Raw genomic sequence first — 27,023 nt, 5'->3', positions numbered from 1 at the left:
GTCAGAGGATATGAGCAAGGTAAAGAGTATCACTACTTCCGAAAGTGGAGTGGTGAGAGTATGTTATAGAGTGTAAGAAAGAAAACTCTAAGCTGATATGGGTAAAACTGAAAGTGGATAGAGAGAGATGGGTGATTATTGATGCATATACACCTGGGTATGAGAAGAAAGATCAGGAGAGGCAAGTGTTTTGAAAGCAGCAGAGTTTTGATGCACGAGACTGGGTTATAGTGATATGTGATTTGAATGCAAAGGTGACTAATGTGGCAGTTAAGGGAATAATTGGTGTACTTGGGGTGTTTAGTGTTGCAAATGTGAATGGTGAAAAGCTTGTTGAGTTGTGTGCTGTAAAAGGAATGGTGATTGGAAAAATCTTATCTAAAAAGAGAGATATGCATAAGTATACTTGTGTAAGTGGAAGAGATGTCCAGAGAGCATTATTGGATTATGCGTGAATTGATAGGCGCACGAAAGAGAGACATTTGGATGTTAATGTGCTGAGAGGTGCAACTGGAGGAATGTTTGAGTATTATATTGCGGACAAGGTGAAGATTTGTAGAGGTTTTCAGAAAAGAAGAGAGAATGTTGGGGTGAAGACAGTGGAGAGAATAGGTGATCTTGGGGAAGGAGATTTGTGTGAGGAAGTACAAGGACAGACTGAGTGAAGAATGGAAAAGGTGAGAGCAAAGGACATAAGGGGAGTGGGGCAGGAATAGGATGTATTTAGGGAAGCAGTGATAGCTTCTGCAAAAGATGTATGTGGTACGAGAAGCTTGGAAGGTGGACAGATTAGAAAGGGTAGTGAGTGATTGGATGAATAAGTAAGATTATTAGTGATAGAGAAGAGAAAGGAATTTTGACGACTTTTGTAGGGAAATATTGGATATGATTAGGAGACGAAAAAAGAAAGAGGCAGGAGGTCAAGAGAAAAGTGCAGGAGTTGAAAAAGAGGGTAAATGAGAGTTGGGTGAGAGAGTATCATTAAATTTTAGGGAGAATGAAAAGATGTTTTGGAAGGAGTTAAATAAAGTACGTAAGACAAGAGAACAAATGGAAACATCGGTTAAGGGAGTTGATGGGAGATGATAACAAGTAGTGGTGATGTGAGAAGGAGATGGAATGAGTATTTTGAGAGTTTGTGGAATGTGTTTGATGATAGAGTGGCAGATATAGGATGTTTTGGTCGAGGTGGTGTGCGAAGTGAGAGGGTTAGGGAGAATGATTTGGTAAACATAGAAAAGGTAGTGAAATCTTTGTGGAAGATGAAAGCTGGCAAGGTAGTGGGTTTGGATAGTATTGCAGTGAAATTCATATAAAAAAGGGGGTGACTGTACTGTTGACTTGTTGGATATTTAATGTATGTATGACTCGTGGTGAGGTACCTGAGAAATGGCGGAATCCATCCATAGGGCCATTGTACAAAGGCAACGTGGATAAAGGCGAGTGCTCAAATTACAGAGGTATAGGTTTGTTGAGTATTACTGGGAAATATAAGGGAGGGTATTGATTGAGAGGGTGAAGGCATGTACAGAGCAACAGATTGGAGAAGAGCAGTGTGGATTCAGAAGTGGTAGAGGTTGTGTGGATCAGGTGTTTGCTTTGAAGAATGTATATGAAAAATACTTAGAATAGCAAATGGATTTGTATGTAGCATTTATGGCACTGGAAAAGGCATATGATGGAGTTGATAGAGACGCTCAGTGGAAGGTACTAAGAATTTAGGGTGTGGGAGGCAAATTGTTAGACGCAGACATCCCTCCATTTGCCCTTCTCAGCACGTTATCATCCAAAAGTCTTTTTTTTCACGCGTCTATCAATTAACATGTGATCCAATAAAGTTCTCTAGCCATATTTTCTACTTACATACGTACACTTATGTATAATCCACCTTTTAAACCAAGTATTCCCAATCACTGGTCCATTTTCAGAATACAAATCTGTGAGCTCTTCACCATTTTCATTTATAACACTAAACACGCCATGTGCACAAATCATATCCTCAACTGCCATATTAATCACCTTTGCATTCAAATTACCCATCACTATAACTTGGTCTCGTGCATCAAAGATGCTTAAACGCTCATTCAGCTGATCCCTAATCACGCCTCTCATGAGCTTTTTTGTCATAAACAGGCGTATAGGCACCAATAATCACCTATCTCTATCCATTCACTTTCAGTTTTACCGATATCAATCTTGAGTTTATTTTCTTACACTCTATCACATACTCCCACTACTCCTGCCTTAGAAGTAGTGCTATTCCTTCCTTTGCTCTTGTCCTCTCACTAACCGCTGACTTTCTTCCCAAAACATTCCCAAACCACTTTCCGCTTTACCCTAGAGCCTCTTTTCACTCAGAGCCAGAACATCCAGGCTCCTTTCCTAAAACATATTACCTCTATCTCCTTTTTTCTCATATTTGTTACTTCCACACATTTCGACACCGCAGTCTGAGCCCTCGAGGAGGATGAGCACTCCCTGCATGACTCCTTCCTCTGTTTCCCCTTTTATAAAGTCAAAATCAAGAGGGCAAACGAGAGTTATGGAGAGAGATTATCATCAAAATTTCGGGAGAATGAAAAGGTGTTTTGGAAGGAGGTAAATAAAGTGCGTAAGACAAGAGAATAAATGGGATCATCGGTGAAGAGGGCTAATGGGAAGGTAATAGCAAGTAGTGGTGAAGTGAGAAGGATATGCAGTGAGTATCTTCAAGGTTTGTGAATATGTTTGTTGATAGAATGGCAAATATAGGGTGTTTTCGTCGAGGTGGTGAGCGGGGTGAGATGGTCAGCGAGAATAGTTTGGTAAACAGAGAAGGCGTAGTGAAAGCTTTTGCAGTAGATGAAAGCCGGGAAGGCAGTGGGTTTCGATGGTATTGCAGTAAAATTTCTTTAGAAATGTGGTGATTATGTGGTGAATGGTTGGTGAGGATTTTCAGTGTATGTATGGTTCATGGTGAGGTGCCTGAGGGTTGGAGGAATGATTGCATCATGCTATTGTACTAAGGCAAACAGGATAAAAGTGAGTGTTCAAATTACGAAGGTATAAGTTTGTTTGAATATTCCTAGGAAATTATATGGGAGGGTATTGATTGAGAGGGTGAAGGCATGTACAGAGCATCAGACTGGGGAAAGCAGTGTGATTTTAGAAGTGGTAGAGGCGGTGTGGATCAGGTATTTGCTTTGAAGAATGATTGTGAGAAATACTTAGAAAAACAGATGGATTTGTATTCATTTATCATCCATTATACTTTCGCTATCTCCCGCGTTAGCGAGGTAGCGCAAGGAAACAGACGAAAGAATGGCCCAACCCACCCAAATACACATGCATATACATACACGTGCACACACATACACATATACATACCTATACATTTCAATGTATACATATATATGCATACATACACAAACCTATACATATTTACAAATGTTCATAATTCATACTTCCTGCCTTCATTCACTCCAGTCCCCACACTGCCACACATAAAATGGCCAGCCCCTACCCCCGCATGAGCGCGAGGTAGCGCCAGGAAAAGATAATAAAGGCCACATTCGTCCACATTCAGTCTCTCGCTGTCATGTATAATGTACCGAAACTACTGCACTCTTTCCACATCCAGGCCCCACAAAACTTTCTATGGTTTACCCCAGACGTTTCACATGCCCTGGTTCAATTCACTGACAGCACGTCGACCCCGGTATACCACATCGATCCAATGAACTCTATTCCTTCCACGCCTTACACACTCCTGCTTGTTCAGGCCCCGATCGCTGAAAATCTCTTTCACTCCAATCTTCCACCTCCAATTTGGTCTCCCACTTTTTCTCGTTACCTCCACCTCTGACACATATATCCTCTTTGTCAATCTTTCCTCACTCATTCTCTCCATGTGACCAAACCATTTCAAAACACCCTTTTCTGCTCTCTCAACCATACTCTTTTTATTACCACACATCCCTCTTACCCTTTCATTACGTAGTCACACCACACATTGTCCTCAGACATCTAATTAACAACACATCCACCCTCCGCCGAACAACTCTATCAATAACCCACGTCTCGCAACCATATAACTTTGAACTAATTTTCCTTCAAACATACCCATTTTTGCTTTCCGCGATAATGTTGTCGCCTTCCACACATTTTTCAACGCTCCCAGAACTTTCGCCCCCTCCCCCACCCTGTGATTCACCTCCGCTCTCATGGTTCCATCCGCTGCCAAATCCAATCCCAGGTATCTAACAAACTTCACTTCCCCCAGTTTTTCCTCACTCAAACTTACCTCCCAATTGACATCTTCCTCAATCCTACTGTATCTAATAACCTCGCTCTTATTCACATTTACTCTCAGCCGTCTTCTTTCACGCACTTTACTAAACTCAGTCACCATCTTCTGCAGTTTCTCACTCGAATCAGCCACCAGCGCTGTATCAACAGCGAACAACAACTGACTCACTTCCCAAGCACTCTCATCCACAACAGACTGGGAGCTTGCCCCTTTCTCTAAAACTCTTACATTCACCTACCTAACAACCCCCTCCATAAACAAATTAAACAACCATGGAGACATCACGCACCCCTGCCGTAAACCTACATTGACTGATAACCAATCACTTTCCTCTCTTCCTACTCGTACACATGCCTTACATCCTTCATAAAAATTTTTCACTGCTTCTAGCAACTTGCCTCCCACACCATATATTCTTAATACTTTCCAAAGAGCATCTCTATCAACACTGTCATATGCCTTCTCCAGATCCATAGATGCTACACACAAATCCATTTGCTTTTCTAAGTATTTCTCACATACATTCTTCAAAGCAAACACCTGATGCACATATCTTCTACCACTTCTGAAACCACACTGCTCTTCCCCAATCTGATGCTATGTACATGCTTTCACCCTTTCAATCAATATCCTCCCATATAGTTTCCAAGGAATACTCAACAAACTTATACCTCTGTAATTTGAGCACTCACTTGTATCCTCTTTGCCTTTATACAATTGCATTATGCATGCATTCCGCCAATCCTCAAGTACTTTACCATGATTTATACATCCCAACCAGTCAACAACGCAGTCACCCCCTTTCTTAATAAATTCCACTGCAGTGCCATCCAAACCTGCTGCCTTGCCGGCTTTCATATTCCGCAAAGCTTTTCCTACCTCTTCTATGTTTACCAAATCATTCTCCTTAACTCACTCACTTCGCACACCACCCCGACCAAAGCACCCTATATACTGCCACTCTATCGTCTAACCCATTCAACAAACCTTCAAAATACTCACTTTATCACCTCACTTCACCATTACTTGTTATTACTTTCCCATTTTCCCCCTTCATCGATGTTCCCATTTGTTCTCTTGCCTTACGCACTTTGTTTACCTCCTTCCAAACATCTTTTTGTTCTTCCGAAAAGGTAATGATACTCTCTCATCCCAAATCTCGTTTCCCTTCTTTTTCACCTCTTGCACCTTTCTCTTGCCCTCCTGCCTCTTTCTTTTATACATCTCCCACTTATTTGCATTATTTAATGAAAAACTCGCCCAAATACCTATCTCTTCTCTTTCACTAATAATCCTTACTTCTTCATCCCACCACTCACTACCCTTTCTCATCTGCCCACCTCCCACGCTTCTCATGCCACAAGCATCTTTTGCGCAAGCCATCACTGCTTCCCTAAATACATCCCATTCCTCCCCCACTCCCCTAACGTCCTTTACTCTCACCTTTTCCCACTCTGTACTCAGTCTCTCCTGGTACTTCCTCACACAAGTCTCCGTCCCACGCTCACTTACTTTCACCACTCTCTTCACCCCAACATCCTTTCCTCTTTCCTGAAAACCTCTACAAATCTTCCCCTAATGATCAGACATCCCTCCAGTTGCACCTCTCAGCACTTTAACATCCAAAAGTCTCTCTTTCCCGCGACTATCAATTAACACGTAATCCAATAATTCTCTGTATCCATCTTTCCCATTTACATACGTATACTTACGTATATCTCTCTTTTTAAACCAGTTATTCCCAATCACCAGTCCTTTTTCAGCACACAAATCTACAAGCTCTTCACCATTTCCATTTATAAAACTGAACACCCTGTGTACATCAATTATTCCCTTCAACTGCCACATTTCTCACCTTTATATTCAAATCACCCATCACTATAACCCGGTCTCGTGTATCAAAACTACTAACACACTCATTCAGCTGCTCCCAAAACACTTGCCTCTCATAATCTTTCTTCAAATGCCCAGGCGCATAGGCACCAATAATCACCCATCTCTCTCCATCCACTTTCAGTTTTACCCATATCAATCTATAGTTTACTTTCTTACACTCTATCACATACTCCCACAACTTCTGTCTCAGGAGTAGTGCAACTCCTTCCCTTGCTTTTGTCCTCTCACCAACCCCTGACTTTACTCCCAGAACATTCCCAAACCACTCTTCTCCTTTACCCTTGAGCTTCGTTTCACTCAGAGCCAATACATCCAGGTTCTTTTCCGCAAACATACTATTTGTCTTTCCTTTTTTCTCATTTTGGTTACATCCACACACATTTAGACACCCCAATCTGAGCTTTCAAGGTGGATGAGCATTCCTCGCGTGACCCCTTCTGTTCCCCTTTTAGAAAGTTAAAATACAAGAAGGGAAGGGTTTTTAGCCCCCTGTCCCGTCTCCTTTAGTCGCCTTCTACGACACGCAGCATTTATAGATCTGTAGAGGGCATATGGTAGAGTTGGTAGAGGTGCGCTGTGGAAGGGACTATTAGTATATAGTGTGGGAGGTAAGTCGCTTCAAGTAGTGAAAAGTTTTTATCAAGGATGTAAGGGATGTGTAAGAGTGGGAAGAGAGGAAAGTTATTGGTTTTCGGTGAATGTCCGATTCCGGTAGGGGTGTGTTATGGTTGTTTAATTTTGTTATGGATGGGGTTGTTAGGAAGGAGAATGCAAGGGTTATGGAGAGAGGGGCAAGTATGCAGTCTGTTGTGGATGAGAGGGCTTTGGAAGTGAGTCAGTTGTTGTTCGCTGATGATACAGCACTGGTGACTGATTCGGGTGAGAAACTGCTTGGTGACTGACTTTGGTAAAGTCTGTAAAAGAAGAAAGCTGAGAGTAAATGTAAATACGAGCAATGTTGTTAGGTTCAGTAAGGTTGATGGACAAGTGAACTGAGAGGTAAGTGTGAATGGAGAGAAACTCTAAGAAATGAAGTTTCTTCGATATCTGGGAGTGGATTTTAGCAGTGGATGGAACAATGGATGTGAGTCAGAGGGTGTAGGAGGGGGCAAAAGTTCTAGGGGCGTTGAAGAATGTGTTGAAGGCGGGAACGCTTACCTCGGAGAGCAAAAATGGGTATGTTTGAAGGAATAGTGGTTCCAACAATGTTATATAGTTGCGAGGCGTGGGCTATAGATAGGGTTGAGTGGAGAAGGGTGGATGTGTTGGAAATGAGATGTTTGAGGACGATATGTGGTGTTAGGTGGTTTGATCGAGTAAGCAATGAAATGGTAAGAGAGATGTATGGTAATGAAAAGAGTGTGTTTGGGAGAGTAGAAGAGGGTGTATTGAAATGGTTTGGACGCATGGAGAGAATGAGTGAGAACAGATTGACAAAGAGGATATGTGTTTCTGAGGTGGAGGGAACGAGGAGAAGCGGGAGACCAAATTGGAGGTGGAAGGATTGAGTGAAAAAGATTTTGGGTGATGGGAGTATGAGCATACAGGAGGGTAAAAGACGTGCAAGGAATAGAGTGAATTGGACCGATGTGGTATACCGGGGTCGACGTGCTGTCAATGGATTAAAGCAGGGCATGTGAAGTGTCAGTGGTAAACCATGGAAAGTTTTGTGGGGCCTGGATGTGGAAAGGGAGCTGTGGTTTCGGTGCATTACATATGACAGCTAGAGACTGAGTGTGAATGAATGTGGCCTTTGTTGTCTTTTCCTTGCGCTACCTTGCGCGCGCGCGCGCCGGGGGAGGGGGGGTGCTGGTCTTTCATGTGTGGTGGGGTTGGCGACAGGAGTGGGTGGGGGCAGCAGGTATGAATATGTACGTGTGCATGTCTGTGTTTGTATGTTTATGTATACGTTAAAATGTATAGGTATGTATATGTACGTGTGTGGGCGTTTTTGTATATATATGTGTATGTGGGTAGGTTGGGTCATTCTTTCGTCGGTTTCCTTGCGCTACATTGCTAACGCGGGAGACAGTGACTAAGTATAATAAAATAGTAGAAATATTTTTATTATTTTATTATATTTTGTCGCTGTCTCCCGCGTTTGCGAGGTAGCGCAAGGAAACAGACGAAAGAAATGGCCCAACCCCCCCCCCCCCATACATATGTATATACATACGTCCACACACGCAATATACATACCTACACAGCTTTCCATGGTTTACCCCAGACGCTTCACATGCCTTTCTTCAATCCACTGACAGCACGTCAACCCCGTATACCACATCGCTCCAATTCACTCTATCCCTTGCCCTCCTTTCACCCTCCTGCATGTTCAGGCCCCCATCACACAAAATCTTTTTCACTCCATCTTTCCACCTCCAATTTGGTCTCCCTCTTCTCCTTGTTCCCTCCACCTCCGACACATATATCCTCTTGGTCAATCTTTCCTCACTCATCCTCTCCATGTGCCCAAACCACTTCAAAACACCCTCTTCTGCTCTCTCAACCACGCTCTTTTTATTTCCCCACATCTCTCTTACCCTTACGTTACTCACTCGATCAAACCACCTCACACCACACATTGTCCTCAAACATCTCATTTCCAGCACATCCATCCTCCTGCGCACAACTCTATCCATAGCCCACGCCTCGCAACCATACAACATTGTTGAACTAATTTTCCTTCAAACATACCCATTTTTGCTTTCCGCGATAATGTTGTCGCCTTCCACACATTTTTCAACGCTCCCAGAACTTTCGCCCCCTCCCCCACCCTGTGATTCACCTCCGCTCTCATGGTTCCATCCGCTGCCAAATCCAAGGTATCCCAGGTATCTAACAAACTTCACTTCCCCCAGTTTTTCCTCATTCAAACTTACCTCCCAGTTGACATCTTCCTCAATCCTACTGTATCTAATAACCTCGCTCTTATTCACATTTACTCTCAGCCGTCTTCTTTCACACACTTTACCAAACTCAGTCACCATCTTCTGCAGTTTCTCACTCGAATCAGCCACCAGCGCTGTATCAACAGCGAACAACAACTGACTCACTTCCCAAGAACTCTCATCCACAACAGACTGGGAGCTTGCCCTTTTCTCTAAAACTCTTACATTCACCTACCTAACAACCACTTCCATAAACAAATTAAACAACCATGGAGACATCACGCACCCCTGCCGTAAACCTACATTGACTGATAACCAATCACTTTCCTTTCTTCCTACTCGTACACATGCCTTACATCCTTCATAAAAACTTTTCACTGCTTCTAGCAACTTGCCTCCCAAACCATATATTCTTAATACTTTCCAAAGAGCATTTCTATCAACACTGTCATATGCCTTCTCCAGATCCATAAATGCTACATACAAATCCATTTGCTTTTCTAAGTATTTCTCACTTACATTCTTCAAAGCAAACACCTGATGCACATATCCTCTACCACTTCTGAAACCACACTGCTCTTCCCCAATCTGATGCTATGTACATGCTTTCACCCTTTCAGTCAATATCCTCCCATATAGTTTCCAAGGAATACTCAACAAACTTATACCTCTGTAATTTGAGCACTCACTTGTATCCTCTTTGCCTTTGTACAATTGCATTATGCATGCATTCCGCCAATCCTCAAGTACTTTACCATGATTTATACATACCAACCAGTCAACAACGCAGTCACCCCCTTTCTTAATAAATTCCACTGCAGTGCCATCCAAACCTGCTGCCTTGCCGGCTTTCATATTCCGCAAAGCTTTTCCTACCTCTTCTATGTTTACCAAATCATTCTCCTTAACTCACTCAATTCGCACACCACCCCGACCAAAGCACCCTATATACTGCCACTCTATCGTCTAACCCATTCAACAAACCTTCAAAATACTCACTTTATCACCTCACTTCACCATTACTTGTTATCACTTTCCCATTTTCCCCCTTCATCGATGTTCCCATTTGTTCCCTTGCCTTACGCACTTTGTTTACCTCCTTCCAAACATCTTTTTGTTCTTCCGAAAAGGTAATGATACTCTCTCATCCCAAATCTCGTTTCCCTTCTTTTTCACCTCTTGCACCTTTCTCTTGCCCTCCTGCCTCTTTCTTTTATACATCTCCCACTTATTTGCATTATTTAATGAAAAACTAGCCCAAATACCTATCTCTTCTCTTTCACTAATAATCCTTACTTCTTCATCCCACCACTCACTACCCTTTCTCATCTGCCCACCTCCCACGCTTCTCATGCCACAAGCATCTTTTGCGCAAGCCATCACTGCTTCCCTAAATACATCCCATTCCTCCCCCACTCCCCTAACGTCCTTTACTCTCACCTTTTCCCACTCTGTACTCAGTCTCTCCTGGTACTTCCTCACACAAGTCTCCGTCCCACGCTCACTTACTTTCACCACTCTCTTCACCCCAACATCCTTTCCTATTTCCTGAAAACCTCTACAAATCTTCCCCTAATGATCAGACATCCCTCCAGTTGCACCTCTCAGCACTTTAACATCCAAAAGTCTCTCTTTCCCGCGACTATCAATTAACACGTAATCCAATAACTCTCTGTATCCATCTTTCCCATTTACATACGTATACTTACGTATATCTCTCTTTTTAAACCAGTTATTCCCAATCACCAGTCCTTTTTCAGCACACAAATCTACAAGCTCTTCACCATTTCCATTTATAAAACTGAACACCCTGTGTACATCAATTATTCCCTTCAACTGCCACATTTCTCACCTTTATATTCAAATCACCCATCACTATAACCCGGTCTCGTGTATCAAAACTACTAACACACTCATTCAGCTGCTCCCAAAACACTTGCCTCTCATAATCTTTCTTCAAATGCCCAGGCGCATAGGCACCAATAATCACCCATCTCTCTCCATCCACTTTCAGTTTTACCCATATCAATCCATAGTTTACTTTCTTACACTCTATCACATACTCCCACAACTTCTGTCTCAGGAGTAGTGCAACTCCTTCCCTTGCTTTTGTCCTCTCACCAACCCCTGACTTTACTCCCAGAACATTCCCAAACCACTCTTCTCCTTTACCCTTGAGCTTCGTTTCACTCAGAGCCAATACATCCAGGTTCTTTTCCGCAAATTTACTATTTGTCTTTCCTTTTTTCTCATTTTGGTTACATCCACACACATTTAGACACCCCAATCTGAGCTTTCAAGGTGGATGAGCATTCCTCGCGTGACCCCTTCTGTTCCCCTTTTAGAAAGTTAAAATACAAGAAGGGAAGGGTTTTTAGCCCCCTGTCCCGTCTCCTTTAGTCGCCTTCTACGACACGCAGCATTTATAGATCTGTAGAGGGCATATGGTAGAGTTGGTAGAGGTGCGCTGTGGAAGGGACTATTAGTATATAGTGTGGGAGGTAAGTCGCTTCAAGTAGTGAAAAGTTTTTATCAAGGATGTAAGGGATGTGTAATAGTGGGAAGAGAGGAAAGTTAGTGGTTCTCGGTGAATGTCCGTTTCCGGTAGGGGTGTGTTATGGTTGTTTAATTTGGTTATGGATGGGGTTGTTAGGAAGGAGAATGCAAGGGTTATGGAGAGAGGGGCAAGTATGCAGTCTGTTGTGGATGAGAGGGCTTTGGAAGTGAGTCAGTTGTTGTTCGCTGATGATACAGCACTGGTGACTGATTCGTGTGAGAAACTGCTTGGTGACTGACTTTGGTAAAGTCTGTAAAAGAAGAAAGCTGAGAGTAAATGTAAATACGAGCAATGTTATTAGGTTCAGTAAGGTTGATGGACAAGTGAATTGAGAGGTAAGTGTGAATGGAGAGAAACTTTAAGAAATGAAGTTTCTTCGATATCTGGGAGTGGATGGAACAATGGATGTGAGTCAGAGGGTGTAGGAGGGGGCAAAGGTTCTAGGAGCGTTGAAGAATGTGTTGAAGGCGGGAACGCTTACATCGGAGAGCAAAAATGGGTATGTTTGAAGGAATAGTGGTTCCAACAATGTTATATAGTTGCGAGGCGTGGGCTATAGATAGGGTTGAGTGGAGAAGGGTGGATGTGTTGGAAATGAGATGTTTGAGGACGATATGTGGTGTAAGGTGGTTTGATCGAGTAAGCAATGAAATGGTAAGAGAGATGTGTGGTAATGAAAAGAGTGTGTTTGGGAGAGTAGAAGAGGGTGTATTGAAATGGTTTGGACGCATGGAGAGAATGAGTGAGAACAGATTGACAAAGAGGATACGTGTGTCTGAGGTGGAGGGAACGAGGAGAAGAGGGAGACCAAATCGGAGGTGGAAGGATGGAGTGAAAAAGATTTTGGGTGATGGGAGTATGAGCATACAGGAGGGTAAAAGGCGTGCAAGGAATAGAGTGAATTGGACCAATGTGGTATACCAGGGTCGACGCGCTGTCATTGGATTAAAGCAGGGCATGTGAAGTGTCAGTGGTAAACCATGGAAAGTTTTGTGGGGCCTGGATGTGGAAAGGGAGCTGTGGTTTCGGTGCATTACATATGACAGCTAGAGACTGAGTGTGAATGAATGTGGCCTTTGTTGTCTTTTCCTTGCGCAACCTTGCGCGCGCGCGCGCCGGGGGGGGGGGGGGGGGTTGCTGGTCTTTCATGTGTGCTGGGGTTGGCGACAGGAGTGGGTGGGGGCAGCAGGTATGAATATGTACGTGTGCATGTCTGTGTTTGTATGTTTATGTATACGTTAAAATGTATATGCATGTATATGTACATGTGTGGGCGTTTTTGTATATATATGTGTATGTGGGTAGGTTGGGTCATTCTTTCGTCGGTTTCCTTGCGCTACATTGCTAAAGCGGGAGACAGTGACTAAGTATAATAAAATAGTAGAAATATTTTTATTATTTTATTATATTTTGTCGCTGTCTCCCGCGTTTGCGAGGTAGCGCAAGGAAACAGACGAAAGAAATGGCCCAACCCCCCCCCCCCCATACATATGTATATACATACGTCCACACACGCAAATATACATACCTACACAGCTTTCCATGGTTTACCCCAGACGCTTCACATGCCTTTCTTCAATCCACTGACAGCACGTCAACCCCGGTATACCACATCGCTCCAATTCACTCTATCCCTTGCCCTCCTTTCACCCTCCTGCATGTTCAGGCCCCGATCACACAAAATCTTTTTCACTCCATCTTTCCACCTCCAATTTGGTCTCCCTCTTCTCCTTGTTCCCTCCACCTCCGACACATATATCCTCTTGGTCAATCTTTCCTCACTCATCCTCTCCATGTGCCCAAACCACTTCAAAACACCCTCTTCTGCTCTCTCAACCACGCTCTTTTTATTTCCACACATCTCTCTTACCCTTACGTTACTCACTCGATCAAACCACCTCACACCACACATTGTCCTCAAACATCTCATTTCCAGCACATCCATCCTCCTGCGCACAACTCTATCCATAGCCCACGCCTCGCAACCATACAACATTGTTGGAACCACTATTCCTTCAAACATACCCATTTTTGCTTTCCGAGATAATGTTCTCGACTTCCACACATTCTTCAAGGCCCCCAGGATTTTCGCCCCCTCCCCCACCCTATGATCCACTTCCGCTTCCATGGTTCCATCCGCTGCCAGATCCACTCCCAGATATCTAAAACACTTCACTTCCTCCAGTTTTTCTCCACTCAAACTCACCTCCCAATTGACTTGACCCTCAACCCTACTGTACCTAATAACCTTGCTCTTATTCACATTTACTCTTAACTTTCTTCTTCCACACACTTTTCCAAACTCAGTCACCAGCTTCTGCAGTTTCTCACATGAATCAGCCACCAGCGCTGTATCATCAGCGAACAACAACTGACTCACTTCCCAAGCTCTCTCATCCCCAACAGACTTCATACTTGCCCCTCTTTCCAAAACTCTTGCATTTACCTCCCTAACAACCCCATCCATAAACAAATTAAACAACCATGGAGACATCACACACCCCTGCCGCAAACCTACATTCACTGAGAACCAATCACTTTCCTCTCTTCCTACACGTACACATGCCTTACATCCTCGATAAAAACTTTTCACTGCTTCTAACAACTTGCCTCCCACACCATATATTCTTAATACCTTCCACAGAGCATCTCTATCAACTCTATCATATGCCTTCTCCAGATCCATAAATGCTACATACAAATCCATTTGCTTTTCTAAGTATTTCTCACATACATTCTTCAAAGCAAACACCTGATCCACACATCCTCTACCACTTCTGAAACCACACTGCTCTTCCCCAATCTGATGCTCTGTACATGCCTTCACCCTCTCAATCAATACCCTCCCATATAATTTACCAGGAATACTCAACAAACTTATACCTCTGTAATTTGAGCACTCACTCTTATCCCCTTTGCCTTTGTACAATGGCACTATGCACGCATTCCGCCAATCCTCATGCACCTCACCATGAGTCATACATACATTAAATAGCCTTACCAACCAGTCAACAATACAGTCACCCCCTTTTTTAATAAATTCTACTGCAATACCATCCAAACCTGCTGCCTTGCCGGCTTTCATCTTCCGCAAAGCTTTCACTACCTCTTCTCTGTTTACCAAATCATTTTCCCTAACCCTCTCACTTTGCACACCACCTCGACCAAAACACCCTATATCTGCCACTCTATCATCAAACACATTCAACAAACCTTCAAAATACTCACTCCATCTCCTTCTCACATCACCACTACTTGTTATCACCTCCCCATTTGCGCCCTTCACTGAAGTTCCCATTTGCTCCCTTGTCTTACGCACTTTATTTACGTCCTTCCAGAACATCTTTTTATTCTCTCTAAAATTTAATGATACTCTCTCACCCCAACTCTCATTTGCCCTTTTTTTCACCTCTTGCACCTTTCTCTTGACCTCCTGTCTCTTTCTTTTATACATCTCCCACTCAATTGCATTTTTTCCCTGCAAAAATCGTCCAAATGCCTCTCTCTTCTCTTTCACTAATACTCTTACTTCTTCATCCCACCACTCACTACCCTTTCTAATCAACCCACCTCCCACTCTTCTCATGCCACAAGCATCTTTTGCGCAATCCATCACTGATTCCCTACATACATCCCATTCCTCCCCCACTCCCCTTACTTCCATTGTTCTCACCTTTTTCCATTCTGTACTCAGTCTCTCCTGGTACTTCCTCACACAGGTCTCCTTCTCAAGCTCACTTACTCTCACCACCCTCTTCACCCCAACATTCACTCTTCTTTTCTGAAAACCCATACAAATCTTCACCTTAGCCTCCACAAGATAATGATCAGACATCCCTCCAGTTGCACCTCTCAGCACATTAACATCCAAAAGTCTCTCTTTCGCACGCCTGTCAATTAACACGTAATCCAATAACGCTCTCTGGCCATCTCTCCTACTTACATAAGTATACTTATGTATATCTCGCTTTTTAAACCAGGTATTCCCAATCATCAGTCCTTTTTCAGCACATAAATCTACAAGCTCTTCACCATTTCCATTTACAACACTGAACACCCCATGTATACCAATTATTCCCTCAACTGCCACATTACTCACCTTTGCATTCAAATCACCCATCACTATGACCCGGTCTCGTGCATCAAAACCACTAACACACTCATTCAGCTGCTCCCAAAACACTTGCCTCTCTTGATCTTTCTTCTCATGCCCAGGTGCATATGCACCAATAATCACCCACCTCTCTCCATCAACTTTCAGTTTTATCCATATTAATCGAGAATTTACTTTCTTACACTCTATCACATACTCCCACAACTCCTGTTTCAGGAGTATTGCTACTCCTTCCCTTGCTCTTGTCCTCTCACCAACCCCTGACTTTACTCCCCAGACATTCCCAAACCACTCTTCCCCTTTACCCTTGAGCTTCGTTTCACTCAGAGCCAAAACATCCAGGTTCCTTTCCTCAAACATACTACCTATCTCTCCTTTTTTCACATCTTGGTTACATCCACACACATTTAGGCACCCCACTCTGAGCCTTCGAGGAGGATGAGCACTCCCCGCGTGACTCCTTCTTCTGTTTCCCATTTTAGAAAATTAATACAAGGAGGGGAGGATTTCTGGCCCCCCGCTCCCGTCCGCTCTAGTCGCTTTCTACGACACGCGAGGAATACGTGGGAAGTATTCTTTCACCCCTATCCCCAGGGATAATATACATATATATATACATATATACACACACACACATACACACACACACGCACATATACACACACACACACGTACATATATATACATATGAGAAATGTAAGAAACAATTTAGAAAACTGAAACTTCTAGCTTGAAATGAATGAAAGAAAAGAATGTCACATAATGGTTCAACCTCTGGCTATGGAAAAAAGGAAATGTATAATTTATTTACACAAACGTCAATAGCAGTTCTCATCAATTTAACCACTGTATCAATAAGCTTCAATGTCTAAGCTACATTTTTCTCCAATTTCACTATTTTCCTTCACATTTTCAATTGTGTCTGAAGGTTCTACTTCAAGAGTGATTGTTTTTCCAGTAAGGGTCTTCACATCTTGGTTACATCCACACACATTTAGGGACCCCACTCTGAGCCTTCGAGGAGGATGCTTTACTTGTGGTGCTGACTTCCCTCTTTAAATAAGAATAAATGTCTCATGTCTTATTTTTCTTTTAGGTTTGGATTGGATTCCCTATTTTGTTCCTACCCATACAGTTTTGGTCAATCATTGACAGGGTTGCTTCTTTGTTTTTGTTATAAGTAATATTGCACTCGCTATTTTTCCCACTCATACAGTGTTGGTCACACCATTTACTATCAATCAAGGACAGGCTGGTCACATCTTACCTGACTCCGCAGCTTGGGTTAACATATTTCATCAAATATATGTATGTATACATTTCTATGAGTCCTCTGTGTGTGTGTGTGTGTGTGTGTGTGTGTGTGTGTGTGTGTGTGTATAAATACTTGCTTTTCCCAGTGTAGCGAGTTAGCATTAGGTAAATGTATAACTTATTGAAATTTGTACCTACAATCCTGGGCGAAGCTTTGCTGATTGTTCCGTAGTTTGCTGTGGTCGGTTCATGTTTTGTGGTTTAGCCCATTGATAGAACGTCGCCTCTTATATACCACATTGATATTAATTAATTTCTTTATATGCACGCTTCTCACCGTCATTCATATTTAGAGGCTGATTCCTTAAAGCTTCCTTCACTTACCTGTTCTCTCTTGCTAAACCCATTTCCATGACTCTTTAACTTTTCAAACCTTCACATTCATAACCTCCTCCATCTGCTTCCCTACAGTTAAAGATCTTCAAAAATCCTCCAGTTTCTTATTTTCCCTTATCATGCCTTCACAAGATATTTGAAGGCCGGATGATATAACAGCTTACTCGAAAAAATTGGACTTTGCTTGTGTCACTTTCCCAGATCATAGTGACAGACGGGTCGTCCAGCACCTCCCGGATGCTGTGGTAAGGTTGTGGGATGTGTCTTACAGCCAGGAGGGACATCAGGGTTCCAGCGTAGCTCCTTGTTAACACCAGCGTCATGATCATCCAAGATGCTAACACGAATCTCTCCCACCAAAGGTCTGGAGGTCCTGAGTAGTCTGTCGAGATATGAAGTTTTGAAATTAATCACCACTTTCGGTAGCCCTTGTGCAGCACCAAAAGCCTTAGTGCTAATGATCGAAGTCCTATTCTACTAACTGATGTTGACGAGAATGTCATGAGGAATAACTTGGACATCGGGTAAGCAAAGAATCAAATGATTCTCGAAAATTGTTAGTTTGTGACCGTAAAGGAGCTTACAGAGTTATCTTTTGTGATAATCTTCCTTCCAATACAAATACATACGCAGTACACAGGGATGACCACAATAATGCGATCGCTAAACCCTGACATGACAACGATCATGCTACACGAGGCGTCGTTAAATTTGTTTTGATTGATAATATCAGGAACTTTGATTTATTCCCTGATAATTTAAAGAATTCCTATCAACTATATCATTAAGAGAGAAGCAACAAAACACAAAAACATAAGAATGTTGTCCAAGACACACCCACCTACCCAGGTCAACCCCCGCCACGTAATCCTCCTTAATCACTCCTCGTTTTAAGGGTTACTGTCGGTCATGTCGGTGTGTTGTCTATACTGGTAGACGCAGGAGGGCAGTACTCTGGTGTGATGGTGTGATTCAAATATCTTTGTTAAGTGCTGACACCTGATGAGGTGCATTGTCTCCACGCATGTCATGCCATGTGCACAGAAAAACTACATGTTAAATAAAATCATAAGAACTCCTACTGAAGTGAGACTTCATGTTCATGACTTTCAGAACTGACTGGTGATAGAGTGTAAGAAAGTAAATTCTAGATTGATATGGGTAAAACTGAAAGTTGATGGAGAGAGGTGGGTGATTGTTGGTGCATATGCACCTGGGCATGAGAAGAAAGATCATGAGAGGCAAGTGTTTTGGGATCAGCTGAATGAGTGTGTTAGTGGTTTTGATGCCCAAGACAGGGTTATAGTGATGGGTGATTTCAATGCAAAGGTGAGTAATGTGGCAGTTGAGGGAATAATTAGTATACATGGGGTGTTCAGTGTTGTAAATGGAAATGGTGAAGAGCTTGTCGATTTGTGTACTGAAAAAGGACTGGTGATTGGAAATACCTGGTTTAAAAAGCGAGATATACATAAGTATACGTATGTAAGTAGGAGAGATAGCCAGAGAGCGTTATTGGATTACGTGTTAATTGATAGTCGCGCGAAAGAGAGACTTTTGGATGTTAATGTGCTGAGAGGTGCAACTGGAGGGATGTCTGATAATTTTCTTATGGAGGCGAAGGTGAAGATTTGTAGAGGTTTTCAGAAAAGAGGAGAGAATGTTGGGGTGAAGAGGATGGTGAGAGTAAGTGAGCTTGGGAAGGAGACTTGTGTGAGGAAGTAACAGGAGAGAATGAGTACAGAATGGAAAAAGGTGAGAACAAAGGAGGTAAGGGGAGTGGGGGAGGAATGGGATGTATTTAGGGAAGCAGTGATGGCTTGCGCAAAAGACGCTTGTGGCATGAGAAGCGTGGGAGGTGGGTTGAATAGAAAGAGTAGCGAGTGGTGGGATGAAGAAGTAAGATTCTTAGTGAAAAGAAGAGAGAGGCATTTGGACGATTTTTGTAGGGAAAAAATTCGAATGAGTGGGAGATGTATAAAAAAAAGAGGCAGGAGGTCAAGAGAAAGGTGCAAGAGGTGAAAAAAGAAGATAAATGAGAGTTGGGGTGAGAGAGTATCATTAAATTTTAAGGAGAATAAAAAGATGTTTTGGAAGGACGTAAATAAAGTGCGTAAGACAAGGGAGCAAATGGGAACTTCAGTGAAGGGGGCTGATGGGGAGGTGATAACAAGTAGTGGTGATGTGAGAAGGAGATGGAGTGAGTATTTTGAAGGTTTGTTGAATGTGTTTGATGATAGAGTGGCAGATATAGGGTGTTTTGGTCGAGGTGGTGTGCAAAGTGAGACGGTTAGGGAAAATGATTTGGTGAACAGAGAAGAGGTAGTAAAAGCTTTACGGAAGATGAAAGCCGGCAAGGCAGCAGGTTTGGATGGTATTGCAGTGGAATTCATTTAAAAAGGGGGTGACTGTATTGCTGACTGGTTGGAAAGGTTATTTAATGTATGTATGACTCATGGTGAGGTGCCTGAGGATTGGCGAAATGCTTGCATAGTGCCATTATACAAAGGCAAAGGGGATAAGAGTGAGTGCTTAAATTACAAAGGTATAAGTTTGTTGAGTATTCGTGGTAAATTATATGGGAGGGTATTCATTGAGAGGGTGAATGCATGTACATAGCATCAGATTGGGGAAGAGCAGTGTGGTTTCAGAAGTGGTAGAGGATGTGTGGATCAGGTGTTTGCTTTGAAGAATGTATTTGAGAAAAACTTAGAAGAGCAAATAGATTTGTATATAGCATCTATGGATCTGGAGAAGGCATGTGAGAAAGTTGATAGAGATGCTCTGTGGAAGGTATTAAGAATATATGGTGTAGGAGGGAAGTTGTTAGAAGCAGTGAAAAGTTTTTATCGAGGATGTAAGGTATGCGTACGTGTAGGAAGAGAGGAAAGTGATTGGTTCTCAGTGAATGTAGGTTTGCGACAGGGGTGGGTGATGTTTCCATGGTTGTTTAATTTGTTTATGGATGGGGTTGTTAGGAAGGTGAATGAAAGAGTTTTGGAAAGAGGGGCAAGTATACAGTCTGTTGTGGATGAGAGAGCTTGGAAAGTGAGTCAGTTGTTGTTCGCTGATGATACATCGCTGGTGGCTGATTCATGTGAGAAACTGCAGAAGCTGGTGACTAAGTTTGGTAAAGTGTGTGAAAGAAAGTTAAGAGTAAATGTGAATAAAAGCAAGGTTATTAGGAACAGTAGGGTTGAGGGTCAAGTCAATTGGGAGGTAAGTTTGAATGGAGAAAAACTGGAGGAAGTAAAGTGATTCAGATATATAGGAGTGGATTTGGCAGCGGATGAAACAATGGAAGCGGAAGTGAATCAGAGGGTGGGGAGGGGGCGAAAATTTTGGGAGCCTTGAAGAATGTGTGGAAGTCGAGAACATTATATCGGAAAGCAAAAATGGGTATGTTCGAAGGAATAGTGGTTACAACAATGTTGTATGGTTGCGAGGCGTGGGCTATGGATAGAGTTGTGCGCAGGAGGGTGGATGTGCTGGAAATGAGATGTTAGCGGACAATACGTGGTGTGAGGTGGTTAGATCGAGTAAGTAATGAAAGGATAAGAGAGATGTGCTTAAATAAAAAGAGTATGGTTGAGAGAGCAGAAGAGGGTGTTTTGAAATGGTTTGGGCACATGGAGAGAATGAGTGATGAAAGATTGACCAAGAGGATATATGTGTCGGAGGTGGAGGGAAGGAGGAGAAGTTGGAGACCAAGTTGTGCGCAGGAGGATAGATGTGCTGGAAATGAGATGTTTGAGGATAATGTGTGGTGTGAGGTGGTTTGATCGAGTAAGTAACGTAAGGGTAAGAGAAAGATGGATTGAAAAAGATTTTGAGTGATCTATGCCTGAACATGCAGGAGGGAGAAAAGCGTGCAAGGAATACAGTGAATTGGAACGATGTGGTTTACCGGGGTCGACGTGCTGTCAATGGATTGAACCAGGACATGTCTGGGGTAAACCATGGAAAGTTGTTTGGGGCCAGGATGTGGAAAGGGAGCTGTAGTTTCGGTGCATTATTACATGACAGCTAGAGACTAAGTGTGAACGAATGGGGCCTTTGTTGTCTTTTTCTAGCGCTACCTCGCACACCTGAGGGGGAAGAGGGTTGTTATTCCACGTGTGGCGAGGTAGCGATGAGAATAAGTAAAGGCAGACAGTATGAATTATGTACATGTGTATATACATGTATATGTCTGTGTGTGTGTATATATATATATATGTACACTGAGATGTATAGGTACGTATATTTGCGTGTGTGGACGCGAATGTATTTACATGTGTATGTGGGCGGGTTGGGCCATTCTTTCGTCTGTTTCCTTGCGCTACCTCGCTAACGCGGAAGACAGCGACAAAGCAAAATAAATAAATATATAATATATAATATATATATATATATATATATATATATATATATATATATATATATATATATATATATATATATATATATATATTATCCCTGGGGATTGGGGAGAAAGAATACTTCCCATGTATTCCCTGCGTGTCGTAGAAGGCGACTAAAAGGGGAGGGAGCGGGGGGCTGGAAATCCTCCCCTCTCACTTTTTTTTTTAATTTTCCAAAAGAGAAGGGGAACAGAGAAGGGGCCCAGGTGAGGATATTCCCTCAAGGGCCCAGTCCTCTGTTCTCAACGCTACCTCGCTAATGCGGGAAATGGCGAATAGTATGAAAGAAAAAATAAAAGAATATATATATATATATATATATATATATATATATATATATATATATATATATATATATATCTATATATATATATATATATATATATATATATATATATATATATATATATATATATATATATATATATATATATATATATACATTTATATATATACATATATATATATATATATATATATATATATATATATATATATATATATATATATATATATATATATATATATATGTATATATATATATATATATATATATATATATATATATATATATATATATATATATATGTATATATAAATATATATATTTATATTTATTTATTTATTATACTTTGTCGCTGTCTCCCGCGTTTGCGAGGTAGCGCAAGGAAACAGACGAAAGAAATGGCCCAACCCCCCCCCCCATACACATGTATATACATACGTCCACACACGCAAATATACATACCTACACAGCTTTCCATGGTTTACCCCAGACGCTTCACATGCCTTGCTTCAATCCACTGACAGCACGTCAACCCCGGTATACCACATCGCTCCAATTCACTCTATTCCTTGCCCTCCTTTCACCCTCCTGCATGTTCAGGCCCCGATCACACAAAATCTTTTTCACTCCATCTTTCCACCTCCAATTTGGTCTCCCTCTTCTCCTTGTTCCCTCCACCTCCGACACATATATCCTCTTGGTCAATCTTTCCTCACTCATCCTCTCCATGTGCCCAAACCACTTCAAAACACCCTCTTCTGCTCTCTCAACCACGCTCTTTTTATTTCCACACATCTCTCTTACCCTTACGCTACTCACTCGATCAAACCACCTCACACCACATATTGTCCTCAAACATCTCATTTCCAGCACATCCATCCTCCTGCGCACAACTCTATCCATAGCCCACGCCTCGCAACCATACAACATTGTTGGAACCACTATTCCTTCAAACATACCCATTTTTGCTTTCCGAGATAATGTTCTCGACTTCCACACATTCTTCAAGGCCCCCAGGATTTTCGCCCCCTCCCCCATATATACATATATTCACATATATATATATATATATATATATATATATATATATATATATATATATATATATATATATATATATATATATATATATATATATATATATATATATATATATATATATATATATATACATATATATATATATATATATATGCGTAAGACAAGGGAGCAAATGGGAACTTCAGCGAAGGGCGCAAATGGGGAGGTGATAACAAGTAGTGGTGATGTGAGAAGGAGATGGAGTGAGTATTTTGAAGGTTTGTTGAATGTATTTGATGATAGACTGACAGATATAGGGTGTTTTAGTCGAGGTGGTGTGCAAAGTGAGAGGGTGAGGGAAAATGATTTGGTAAACAAACAAGAGGCAGTAAAAGCTTTGCGGAAGATGAAAGCCGGCAAGGCAGCAGGTTTCGATGGTATTGCAGTTAATTTATTAAAAAAGCTGGTGACTGTATTGTTGACTGATTGGTAAGGTTATTTAATGTATGTATGATTCATGGTGAGGTGCATGAGGATTGGCGGAATGCTTGAATAGTGCCGTTGTACAAAGGCAAAGGTGATAAGAGTGAGTGCTCAAATTACAGAGGTATAAGTTTGTTGAGTATTCCTGGTAAACTATATGGGAGGGTATTCATTGAGAGGGTGAAGGCATGTACAGAGCATCAGATTGGGGAAGAGCAGTGTGGTTTCAGAAGTGGTAGAGGATGTGTGGATCAGGTGTTTGCTTTGAAGAATGTATGTGAGAAATCCTTAGAAAAGCAAATGGATTTGTATGTAGCATTTATGGATCTGGAGAAGGCATATGATAGAGTTGATAGAGATGCTCTGTGGAAGGTATTAAGAATATATGGTGTGGGAGGCAAGTTGTTAGAAGCAATGAAAAGTTTTTATCGAGGATGTAAGGCATGTGTACGTGTAGGAAGAGAGGAAAGTGATTGGTTCTCAGTGAATGTAGGTTTGCGGCAAGGGTGTTTGATGTCTCTATTGGTTGTTTGATTTGTTTATGGATGGGGTTGTTAGGGAGGTGAATGCAAGAGTTTTGGAAAGAGGGGCAAGTATGAAGTCTGTTGTGGATGAGAGAGCTTGGGAAGTGAGTCAGTTGTTGTTCGCTGATGATACAGCGCTGGTGACTGATTCATGTGAGAAACTGCAGAAGCTGGTGACTGTGTTTGGTAAAGTGTGTGAAAGAAGAAAGTTAAGAGTAAAAATGAATAAGAGGAAGGTTATTAGGTACAGTAGGATTGAGGGTCAAGTCAATTGGGAGGTAAGTTTGAATGGAGAAAAACTGGAGGAAGTAAAGTGTTTTAGATATCTGGGAGTAGATCTGGCAGCGGATGGAACCATAGAAGCGGAAGTGAATCATAGGGCGGGGGAGGGGATGAAAATCCTGGGAGCCATGAAGAAGGTGTGGAAGTCGAGAACATTATCTCGGAAAATTAAAATGGGTATGTTTGAAGGAATAGTGGTTCCAACAATGTTGTATGGTTGCGAGGCGTGGGCTATGGATAGAGTTGTGCGCAGGAGGATAGATGTGCTAGAAATGAGATGTTTGAGGACAATATGTGGTGTGAGGTGGTTTGATCGAGTAAGTAACGTAAGGGTAAGAGAGATGAGTGTAAATAAAAAAAGCGTGGTTGAGAGAGCAGAAGAGGGTGTTTTGAAATGGTTTGGGCACATGGAGAGAATGAGTGAGGAAAGATTGACCAAGAGGATATATGTGTCGGAGGTGGAGGGAACGAGAAGTGGGAGACCAAATTGGAGGTGAAAAGATGGAGTGAAAAAGATTTTGAGTGATCGGGGCCTGAACATGCAGGAGGGTGAAAGGAGGGCAAGGAATAGGGTTGACGTGCTGTCAGTGGATTGAATCAGGGCATGTGAAGCGTCTGGGGTAAACCATGGAAAGCTGTGTAGGTATGTATATTTGAGTGTGTGGATTTATGTATATACATGTGTATGGGGGTGGGTTCGGCCATGTCTTTCGTCTGTTTCCTTGCGCTACTTCGCAAACGCGGGAGACAGTGACAAAGCAAAAAAATAAAATGAAAAAAATATATATATATGTATATATATATATATATATATATATATATATATATATATATATATATATATATATATATATATATATATATATATATATATATACATACATTTATATTTATTTTTATTTATTCATTTTGCTTTGTCGCTGTCCCCCGCGTTTGAGAGGTAGCGCAAGGAAACACACGAAAGAAATGGCACAACCCACCCCCATAATCAATGTACACACACACACGCCCACACAAGCAAATATACATACCTATACATCTCAATGTACACATATATATATACACACACAGACACATATATATATAGCCATGCACACAATTCACACTGCCTGCCCCTATTCATTCCCATCGCCACCTCGCCACACATGGAATGCCATCCCCCTCCCCCCTCATGTGTGCGAGGTAGCACTAGGAAAAGACAACAAAGGGCCCCATTCGTTCACACTCAGTCTCCAGCTGTCACGCAATAATGCCCGAAACCACAGCTCCCTTTCCACATCCATGCCCCACACAACTTTCCATAGTTTACCCCAGACGCTTCACATGCCCTGATTCAATCCACTGACAGCACGTCAACCCCCGGTATAACACATCTATCCAATTCACTCTATTCCTTGCCCGCCTTTCACCCTCCTGCATGTTCAGGTCCCGATCACTCAAAATCTTTTTCACTCCGTCTTTCCACCTCCAATTTGGTCTCCCACTTCTCCTCGTTCCCTCCACCTCCGACACATATATCCTCTTGGTCAATCTTTCCTCACTCATTCTCTCCATGTGCCCAAACCATTTCAAAACACCCTATTCTGCTCTCTCAACCACGGTCTTTTTATTTCCACACATCTCTCTTACCCTTACATTACTTACTCGATCAAACCACCTCACACCACACACACACACACACACACATATATATATATATATATATATATATTATTATTATTATTATTTTGCTTTGTCGCTGTCTCCCGCGTTAGCGAGGTAGCGCAAGGAAACAGACGAAAGAATGGTTCAACCCGCCCACATACACATGTATATACATACAAGTCCACACACGCACAATATACATACCTATACATCTCAATGTACACATATATATACACACACAGACATATACATATATACACATGTACATAATTCATACTGTCAGCCTTTATTTGTTCCCATCGCCACCTCGCCACACATGGAATAACAACCCCCTCCCCCTCATGTGTGCGACGTAGCGCTAGGAAAAACACCAAAGGCCACATTCGTTCACACTCATTCTCTAGCTGTCATGTAGTAATGCACCGAAACCACAGCTCCCTTTCCACATCCAGGCCCCACACACTTTGCATGGTTTATCCCAGACGCTTCACATGCCCTGGTTCAATGCATTGACAGCACGTCGATCCCGGTATACCACATCGTTCCAATTCACTCTATTCCTTGCACGCCTTTCACCCTCCTGCATGTTCAGGCCCCGATCACTCAAAATCTTTTTCACTCCATCTTTCCACCTCCAATTTGGTCTCTCACTTCTCCTCGTTCCCTCCACCTCTGACACATATATCGTCTTGTTGAATCTTTCCCCACTCATTCTCTCCATGTGGCCAAACCATTTCTCTCACCCTTACATTGCTTACTCGATCAAACCACCTCACACCACATATTGTCCTCAAACATCTCATTTCCAGCACATCCACCCTCCTGTGCACAACTATATCCATAACCCACGGCTCGCAACCATACAACATTGTTGGAACCACTATTCCTTCAAACATACCCATTTTTGCTTTCCGAGATAATGTTCTCGACTTCCAAACATTCTTCAAGGCTCCCAGAATTTTCGCCCCCTCCCCCACCCTATGATTCA

The 27,023-nt window shown here is 42.2% G+C and overlaps 1 protein-coding gene across 1 annotated transcript in view; it reads right to left on the bottom strand.

Moving 5' to 3' along the window:
* Positions 1 to 27,023, bottom strand: part of LOC139754284 (glutamate receptor-like) — a 98,106-nt gene that overhangs the window by 33,922 nt on the left and 37,161 nt on the right. The window contains exon 9 of the mRNA XM_071671666.1: positions 17,558 to 17,775. Within this exon, the coding sequence (XP_071527767.1) occupies positions 17,558 to 17,775 (218 nt within the window). The remainder of the gene's footprint in view (positions 1 to 17,557; positions 17,776 to 27,023) is intronic.

Source organism: Panulirus ornatus, chromosome 16 (genome assembly GCF_036320965.1).
Source record: "Panulirus ornatus isolate Po-2019 chromosome 16, ASM3632096v1, whole genome shotgun sequence".
Lineage (NCBI taxonomy): Eukaryota > Metazoa > Arthropoda > Malacostraca > Decapoda > Palinuridae > Panulirus > Panulirus ornatus.
This window is presented reverse-complemented; position numbering and strand designations above follow the sequence as displayed.